The sequence below is a fragment of the Nicotiana tomentosiformis genome, chromosome 3, assembly GCF_000390325.3.
Source record: "Nicotiana tomentosiformis chromosome 3, ASM39032v3, whole genome shotgun sequence".
Classification (NCBI taxonomy): Eukaryota; Viridiplantae; Streptophyta; class Magnoliopsida; order Solanales; family Solanaceae; genus Nicotiana; species Nicotiana tomentosiformis.
Genome location: NC_090814.1, coordinates 138,827,665 through 138,837,283, shown reverse-complemented (window position 1 = coordinate 138,837,283; position 9,619 = coordinate 138,827,665). Strand labels below are relative to the sequence as shown.

General features: G+C 36.2%; 2 protein-coding genes across 2 annotated transcripts in view; one reads left to right on the top strand and one right to left on the bottom strand.

Moving 5' to 3' along the window:
• LOC104104161 (uncharacterized) overlaps positions 1 to 9,619 on the bottom strand; it is a 28,591-nt gene that overhangs the window by 7,157 nt on the left and 11,815 nt on the right. The gene's annotated exons all lie outside the window — the stretch shown is intronic.
• On the top strand, positions 6,814 to 8,624 carry LOC104104164 (reticulon-like protein B9). The gene is made up of 5 exons (XM_009612167.4): positions 6,814 to 6,972; positions 7,285 to 7,465; positions 7,934 to 8,075; positions 8,170 to 8,239; positions 8,330 to 8,624. The coding sequence occupies exons 1-5, from the start codon at positions 6,834 to 6,836 to the stop codon at positions 8,497 to 8,499; spliced, it is 702 nt and encodes a 233-aa protein (XP_009610462.1). The 5' UTR covers positions 6,814 to 6,833; the 3' UTR covers positions 8,500 to 8,624.

The window sequence follows — 9,619 nt, the reverse complement described above, 5'->3', positions numbered from 1 at the left end:
ATTCCAGCACCTCGGGTACTTGAGGGGAATAATTTCCTTAAGGACATACTGTGTATTCAGTGGGCTCGATTTATTCCTATACTATTTTTCCAGAATTTATTTCGTTAAACAAGTATTACTAACTTTCTGTTTTGTTTATATATTTTAGAAAGTTTAATGGTTTAATTGTTTATTACAGCAATACAGATTTATAACAATCTTAAGAAAATTATTTTATTATATTCTATATTTTGTTTGTGGAGATTAAAACTTGTGTGGTTTTTTACTCCTTCTAAATTTTACTATTCTGATTTGAAGATATAAAAACTTCATCAGAGTATTGAAATTCAGAAAACGATTTGAATAACATAAAAACTTCATCGTTTTCTGTGAAACAGTATATAAAATATTGATTTTATTTATTATACATATTGTTTGTTGTTAATAACAGTATTATTTATTGTTCTGGTTTTGCCATTAATTGAACTCTTCTGACGTTTACAGTGAGAAATGGCAATTGATAACGAAAATTCTTCTCCGACTGTTACGGCAACGACGATAGCTTCGTCAAGCCGGACTGCTGTTCCACCGGGAGAGAAACCGGGAAAATTTTCCGGAGCCAACTTCAAAGGATGGCAGCAAAGAGTGTTCTTCTGGCTTACCACACTTGGTATGCAGAAATTCACTAGTGAAGAACCTCCAGTGCCTGCTGCGGACATGCCGGACAACGAGAAATTCATGATTGTTGAGGCGTGGAAGCATGCAGATTTTTTTTGCAAAGGCTATATCTTAAGCGCTTTAGAGGATGACTTGTACAATGAGTACAGTGTGATGAATACTTCGAAAGAATTATGGGACGCACTTGAGAAGAAGTACCAGACTGAAGATGCATGCTTGAAGAAGTTCGTGGTTGCCAAGTTTCTAGACTATAAAATAATAGACAGCAAAACTGTTGGAACCCAAGTTCAAGAGCTTCAACTTATTTTTCATGACCTTATTGCTGAAGGTATGGTCGTGAATGAAGCATCTCAAGTGGATGCAATGATTGAAAAATTGCCTCTTTTGTGGAGAGATTTCAAGAACTATCTTAAGCACAAGCACAAAGAAATGAAGTTGAAAGATCTTGTGATTCGTCTCAGGATTGAGGAAGACAACAAAATAACCGAGAAGAAGTCTCGTGGAAATTCAACGATCATGGGAGCTAATATTGTTGAGGAGACTACTCCAAAAAGTAAGAAGAGAAAGAGGTCTTCTGGACAGACTAAGAAGCAGAACAAAAAGAAATTCAAGGGCAGCTGCTACAATTGTGGAAAAACCGATCAAAAAGCCCCTGATTGTCGTCTTCCGAAAAAGGATAAGAAGAAGGGATAGGACAACATGGTGGAGAAGAATGATGATATTGATGATCAGTGTGCAATGCTTTCGGAATGTAACCTAGTTGGAAATCTGAAGGAGTGGTGGATTGACTCTGTAGCCACTCGACATGTTTGTATTTTCAAGGAAGCATTTGCGACTTACTCTACTGCTGGTCCCGAAGAAGAGCTTTCCATGGGAAATACTGCAACAGCCAAGATTGAAGGTTATGGAAAGATATTCCCGAAGATGACTTCCGGCAAGGTATATTCCTGAAGATGACTTCTGGCAAGGTGTTAACGCTCAACAACGTTCTTCATGTTCCTATTATTAGGAAGAATTTAGTTTCTACTTCTTTACTTGTTAAGAATGGATTCAAATGTGCATTTATTTCTGATAAAGTTGTTGTAAGCAAGAATGAAATGTATGTTAGAAAGGGCTACCTCACAGAGGGCCTCTTCAAACTAAATGTAATAGTTGTTGACAGTATGAATAAAATTTCAGCTTCTTCTAATTTATTGGAGTCAAATGATTTATGGCTTATTCGTTTAAGACATGTCAATTACAAAACCTTGCGAAAGCTAATTAATTTAGAAGTATTGCCTAAATTCGAGTGTAATAAATCAAAATGTCAAATATGTGTTGAGTCTAAGTTTGTAAAACATCCTTATAAGTCTATTGAAAGGAATTCAAATCCTTTAGACTTAATTCACACTGACATTTGTGATATGAAGTCGACACCATCTCGAGGTGATAAAAAGTATTTTATTACTTTTATTGACGATTGCACTCGATATTGTTATATTTATTTGCTTAATAGTAAGGATGAAGCAATTGAAGCATCTAAGCAATAAAAGAATGAAGTGGAGAATCAATTAAATAAAAAGATCAAAACGATTAGAAGTGATAGGGGTGGAGAATATGAATCTCCGTTTGCAGAAATATGTTCGGAATATGAAATTATCCATCAAACTACTACACCTTACACACCTCAATCCAATGGAATTGCGGAAAGGAAAAATCAGACATTAAAGGAAATGATGAATTCTTTATTAATAAGTTCCGGATTACCGCAGAGTTTGTGGGGCGAAGCTATCCTTACAGCTAACCGAATACTCAACAGAGTACCCCACAGCAAAACATAATCTATTCCATATGAAAAATGGAAAGGAAGAAAACCCAACTTGAAATATTTCAAAGCGTGGGGGTGTCTAGCAAAGGTACAAGTTCTTTTACCTAAAAGAGTTAAAATCGGACCAAAAACTATTGATTGCGTTTTCATTGGATATGCTACAAACAGTAAAGCATGTCGGTTTTTGGTTCAAAAATCTGATAATCCCGAAATTCACGTTAATACGGTAATGGAATCAGATAATGCTAAATTCTTTGAAAGCATCTATCCCTATAAAACTGAATGTGAGTCGTTAAGTGAAAGACCTAAACGACTTCGGGAAGAACCAAAGGAAAATACTCCAAGTATAGAAGATCCAAGGCGTAGCAAACGTCAAAGAACATCTACTTCCTTTGGACTAGATTTTGTGACATTCTTGCTTGAAAATGAGCCTCAAACTTTTAAAGCAGCTATGTCATCTTCTGATTCAGCGTTTTGGAAAGAGGCCGTCAATAGTGAGATTCAATCAATTTTGGATAACCATACGTGGGAATTGGTAGATCTTCCTCCAGGAAATAAGCCTTTAGGTTCGAAATAGATCTTTAAACGGAAAGTGAAAGCTGATGGCACTATTGACAAATATATGACAAGACTTGTTGTCAAAGGTTATAGACAAAATGAAGGCCTTGATTACTTTGACACTTTCCTGCCAGTAACGAGGATAACATCTATTAGGGTGTTAGTAGCACTAGCGGCCGTGTATGGTCTTGAAATCCATCAAATGGATGTTACAACAACTTTCTTAAATGGAGAATTAGAGGAAGAGATTTACATGGAACAACCTGAGGGTTTTGTGGTTCCTGGTAAAGAGAAGAAAGTGTGAAAACTTGTTAAGTCGCTTTATGGACTTAAACAAGCACCCAAACAATGGCATGTCAAATTTGACCAAACAATATTGGCAAGTGGGTTTAAAATCAACGAGTGCGACAAATGTATTTACATTAAAAACACACCAGGTCATGAAGTTACTGTTTGTTTATATGTTGATGACATGTTGATAATGAGCAAAAACATGGCAGATATAAATGCTACTAAGCGCATGTTGGCTAGCAAATTCGATATGAAAGACTTAGGAATTGTTGATGTGATCTTAGAAATCAGAATTCACAAGACTCCATAAGGTCTAGCATTATCACAGTCTCACTACATTGAAAAGGTACTTGACAAGTTCAAGTATTTGGATTTCAAAATTGCCGAGACTCTAATTGACGTGAGTTATGCACTTCAAAAGAATGAAGGTGAAAGTGACTCACAACTGGACTATGCAAGAATATTGGGAAGTTTGATGTATATCATGAATTGTACGCAACCAGATATAGCATGTGCTATTAGTAAACTGAGTTGGTTTACAAGTAATCTCAATCACATACATTGGATGGCAATGAAATGAGTTTTGGGGTATCTAAAACATACCCAAAATTATGCTTTGCATTATAATAAATATCCCTCCGTGATTGAGGCATATAGTGATGCAAATTGGATCACTAGACCATCTGAAGTTAAATCCACAAGTGGATATGGTTTCACAATTAGAGGTGGAGCAGTGTCTTGGAAATCATCCAAACAAACGTGCATTGCTCGTTCTACAATGGAATCTGAATTCATAGCTTTAGATAAGGCCGGTGAAGAAGCTGAATGGCTCCAGAATTTCTTGAAAGATATTCCATTTTGGCCCAAACCTTTGGCGCCTATTTATATACATTGTGATAGTCAAGCGGCAATAGGCAGGGCAGGGAGCGTTATGTATAACGAAAAATCTCGTCATATATGACAGAGACACAATACCGTTAGACAACTACTCTCTAGTGGTGTTATCACAATTGACTACGTAAAGTCAAGAGATAACGTGTCGGATCCACTTACAAAAGACCTATCTAGAGTGGCAGTTGAAAGATCATCAAAGAAAATAGGGTTAAGGTCTAGGACAAGTCATCATGGCAGTAACTCTACCTAGCAGACTGGAGATCCCACGAGCTAGGTTCAAAGAGATCAAACAAAGTTATGAATGACAGTTCAACATTGTCAAATGACTCAACCCATTCTCGTGATGAAGACAATATTCTGAAATCGAGGTAAAGCATTAAGGCGTTTTGATGAGTCAACAAAGCTTAAAAGTTTTTTAATGATTTGCTAAGTTTGGCAGGATATGACCAGATAGTGTGTCTATAGGATTACACGTTTAAAAATCACCTAGTGTGTAAAGTGTAAGCCGCTTCAAGGGGAATGAAAGTAAAGGCCCATTCTCTAAGCACTCATGAAACCAGGCGGTGTTCATGGCTGAAATGAACTCAACCGTGAGAACCATAGATGGTTAAGGATTGATTTTGTGACTTATGTTGTCTAGGTATACAACAAAGCTCGACGGCTCAAAGATATCAAATCTATCGATTGACCGAGTATATTCGATATAAGTTCACTACGGAAAGTTCAAAGGGAAACCTACTTATCCAGATGCAATTAATTCTTTCATGTAAAACACACACGCGTCCGTGCATTCCTTTATTTTATAGTCATTCCCCATTCATGTGGGGGATAATTGGAATTTTAAGCTTGTGTAGCTTAAAGAGGGTAAAAGAGAAATGGAGGAAAAATGAAATATTTGAGTTTTCCTCCTTGGCAAAGGGACATTGTCCCATATTGGAGGAAAAAAAGGCTTTTGATGGGTATATATATAATTTCTCTTCTTCTAGCTCTTAAAGAGTTAAGAAGAAGGCAAGCATCGCGTCGTCGTTGTCGTCGTCGTCGCTCGCTTGGCTCGGCTTTGGTTTCGGATTCGGATTTGGATTTGGATTTGGTCAAAGATTGATTGATTTAATCTTTTTGGACAAAATTCCTTTCAATTATTTAATACATTAATTAAATAATTAATGAAAAATTCAATCCGGAATAACCCGCGAGCCGGTCCGGTCAGGCTCGTTTTCTTTCCCGGATTATTTTAAATCCGTTTTCCCGCAATATTTCAAACAACCTGTTCCAACAACCATGGCTGTTTCTGAAAGGTTGCAAACCTTTTCAGAAACAATGCCAGCAACTCTATAAATATACTTTGAATCCCAGAATCCCAGAATCTTTCCTTACGAAATTTTCTGATCTTCTTCTTCTTCTTCTGCACAAAAATTCCAGTGTGTTTTACAGCCTTCGAGTGGCTCGCTGTTCGCCGGCGTTTTTGGTACCAACACTCCGGTGAGTTAAATCATTCTATCCTGGGAAGATATATTCCAGAACCTCGGGTACTTGAGGGAATAATTTTCTTAAGAACACACTGTGTATTCAATGGGCTCGATTTATTCCTATACTGTTTTTCCAGAATTTATTTCGTTAAACAAGTATTACTAACTTTCTGTTTTGTTTATATATTTTAGAAAGTTTAATGATTTAATTGTTTATTACAACAATATAGATTTATAACACAACATAGATAATAAGGATTCACATATCTGAACTCTTAACTTAGGATTGATGCGTAATTGTTATTGTCGTTGTTATTGTCGTTGTTCTTGTTTTTTTTGTTGTGTGCAATGATATGGAGCAGCATTGTCACCTCTAGTTCCGAAGGAGGTACTTTCTTCCCTGACAAATGTGTCACCAACCTTCCATGCTCATGTAATTAGGTGAGATAAAGATGAATGTACATTTTGACACTTTTAATAACTACTCGATCGATTAAAATTTAATCAATTTTGGTGGAATTTCGTTATGATAGTGGTGGCTGAGCCAGTTTGCCCACCCTCGACTTTTCATTGGATATTTGCTACCTCTAATACAGGTACCGAGTAACTCTACCTATCAAGAATTATTGCTCAAATTTGAGTCTTGACCTAGCCATGGCCACATGCAAGCTCAAGTGAGAAACTCAAATTGTTGGAAGCTAGTGTAATGGGCTCATGCTTCATGATAGTTTCCAAGAATTGAGGTGGTTATGAGGAGAAGCATGATATACCATAATACCAGTTAATACTCACAAAACTTGAATCCAAGTAGTCCTTCATTTGAAGCTTGGAATTACCAGAAATACTATGCTAGTATATATTACGTAGCCTTGTGTAGCAATTTGTGAGAATATTCTCCAGGTAATGTGGTGTGTACATAAAGCTAGCTAAAAGATTAAGAGATACTAAAAGTTTGCCAAACGAAAAGCATAGAAGATGCATGCCACTAACAGTATGTAGCAAAAGTTAAACAGATTTCTGTATAGTAGCGGGAATGGAAAGCTAGCTGCAAAGTGCAAACTCTTTGCTCAAGAAATTCTTTTCTTTCCCTCTTTCCTAGTTTCTTGGCCACTAAGCTTAGTACCTTAATAGACTTATTTAAACCTTATTTGCTAATATACATGATTTACAGCCACATATTTCCCAATATTTCTGTAAGCATGGCTTCTTATTCATCTGATTCTGATAATGATCTTGCACCAAGATCAAAACTTTTGGGCCGCCAAAGGCCTATTCATTCTGTTCTAGGAGGAGGAAGAGGTATCAAAATATCAATTTCTCACTATAATTTCCTTTCAAGGAATTGCTAACTTTTCACCTTTTTTTTATTATGTGATTGGTTAATTGAAGAGGAGTCTTGGCGTAACAGGTGAAGTTGTTGCCATGTGATCGGGAGGTCACGGGTTCAAGCTGTGGAAATAGCCTCTTGCAGAAATGCATGATAAGGCTACGCACAATAGACCCTTATGGTCCGCCTTTCTCCGGACCCCGCGCATAGCGGGAGCTTAGTGCACCGGGCTGCCTTTTTGTGATTGGTTAATTACCCCATGGACTAAATTTTTTTAAGTGCAGTTGCGGACATATTATTATGGAGAGACAAAAGATTTTCCGCAGCAATTCTAATTGCAGTTGCAGTAATGTGGTTTCTTTTTGAGATTGTGGATTATACCTTTGTGACTCTCCTCTGTCATGTCTCTATCACCACAATGTTAGTAGTCTTCATTTGGTCTGCAAGTGCAGATATCTTTGGCTGGTATTCTTCTTATTTCCCCTTGCTACGAATGAAAATATCTGTTCCTCATCAAAAGATCTACATTTCATATATAGAGAAGCGGATCCATGATTTAAATTTAATAAGTTCAATCTTTAAGTTCTTACCATTGAACGCAGGGGCGTAGGCACCCTGCTTGAAGCGGTGTCACGTTTGTCGAATTTTTTTGTAATCTATATGTATAAATAATAAATAAAATTAAAATATTTGGTAAAATATAAAAAAATTACATCGCTTGTCGTTACAGTAATTTATTCATTTGTTCACTTTTTCAAATATTGATACTGCTTACGAAAATTTCTGCATACGTCACTGACTGAACCTATTATACTTCCGAAATTATGGGTTCAGAATTTAATGCTTATCAAAAATTTTGTGACTTTTTGCTTATATGTCTATGTTCTGACTTTGTATATACATATGATTTATTGATTCATATAACATGTTCAGGACACCTCCAAGTATTCCCAAAGACATATTACAAGATACTACATTTGAAGATGTTGCTTCAATCTTACACAAGAAGTTCAACGATTTCCTCTCCATATTTCACTTTGTCGCATGTGGAAATGATGCAAAGCTCTTCTTTCTGGTATTATGAATCAATTTAGCCAAATAAATTACTAATTCATGTCCTTTATTTCAATGGATTTTATACTTATCTACTCCATTTTTTTATGTTTTAGGCCATCATTTCTCTCTATATACTCTCAGTATTTGGAAACTATATCAGCACCTTGAACCTTTTGTTTTTTGGTAAGATTACTTAACTATTTCTCATTCTTCTATTACTAACATTATTACTCTCTCGCTTTTTAAACTTTTTCTGGGAATATTGTCTATAAGGTTTGCTTTGTGTGGAAACTCTCCCATTCCTTTACGAGAAATATGAGGAAGAAGTCGACGATACTGCCTACAAATTGAAGAGGCAGATGAGAAAAATGTGCAGGAAGTTTAATGCAGATTTTCTAGGCAAAATTCCCAGAGGGCCAGCCAAAGAAAGAAAGGAGAAATAGGATGAATTAAGTACAAAATTTAAATGTGGACTATTCTTGTTTTCTTGGACATCCAAAATAATAATTTGCAGTATGATCATCAATGTACATGATTATTAAGTAATGCAACAGTACATCTTATGAAATGTGTTTCCAGAACTGGTAAAAAATGCCAATAATATGTAAGGGAAAAAAAGGAAGAAGAAAAATGAGATTAACTGATGGATAAGAATTGGCAACAACAGTGACTGATGCACTAACGATTAAATTCTAATTTCTGGCAAAGGAACACATTAAAAGTAGGATGACTAATAATAGACTATGTAAATCTAGAGGCGGATCCAGGATAGTAATCATATAATTACCGAATCATTTAACCAAATTCTTCAATGATAGAAAGCAAAATGAAGGATGACTCATAGAAAAACGACAATCAAAAATCAAATAGAGAGAATTACAAAAGAGAAAAAGATCCCCTAATTCCAATTAGGAATTCATTGAGCCCTTTAGAAACATCCCTTCCAATTGAGAATTTTTATTCATTTTGAAGGTCGTGAGTACACTTTTGGGCTCAACCAAAATATATTTTATACATAGGGTACATGCTACTAATATATTACTATTTTTAAAGACATATACATGTATACATGCCGAACTTTACAGGTGTCGGTGACCCTTCTTTGTATAGCATAGGTCCGCCTTGGTGTAAAACCATAAACTCATAATAGCTATTTAGTAGTAAGAGCATCGTGCAAGATGTGTGGGTTTGTTAGACTCCCTTATTGGAGTCGATTGAGAGAAATTGAAAGTGAGAAGAGAAAAGCCCTAGGTCGAGCAAGAGGAGAGAGAAGAAAGATATTTTTCATTTTATTTCATGTTGTATCTCAAATGTTCCAGAAGAAACTCTCTATATCAGTATTACATTTATGGGCTTTTGTTACATAATTGGGCCGGGTATCCAACTATTCTATTGGGCTTCTTGTCTAAGACTTTTGACAGCCCAACACCCCCCCCCCCTCAAGCTGGAGGGGGAAGCCACTCCAAGCTTGCCAAGCAGGTGATGGTGAAGAGGCCCTGCAAGAGACTTGGTTAAAATTTCAGCAGGCTAGTCAGCAGTAGAAATGCGGTGAAGAGAGATCAA

Coding starts and splice junctions, on each gene's coding strand:
- LOC104104164 (XM_009612167.4), top strand. CDS start 6,834: ATGATTTACAGCCACATATTTCCCAATATTTCTGTAAGCATGGCTTCT. Junction 7,466..7,933: donor AGTGCAGATATCTTTGGCTG/GTATTCTTCTTA, acceptor TAACATGTTCAG/GACACCTCCAAGTATTCCCA. Junction 8,076..8,169: donor ATGCAAAGCTCTTCTTTCTG/GTATTATGAATC, acceptor TTTATGTTTTAG/GCCATCATTTCTCTCTATAT.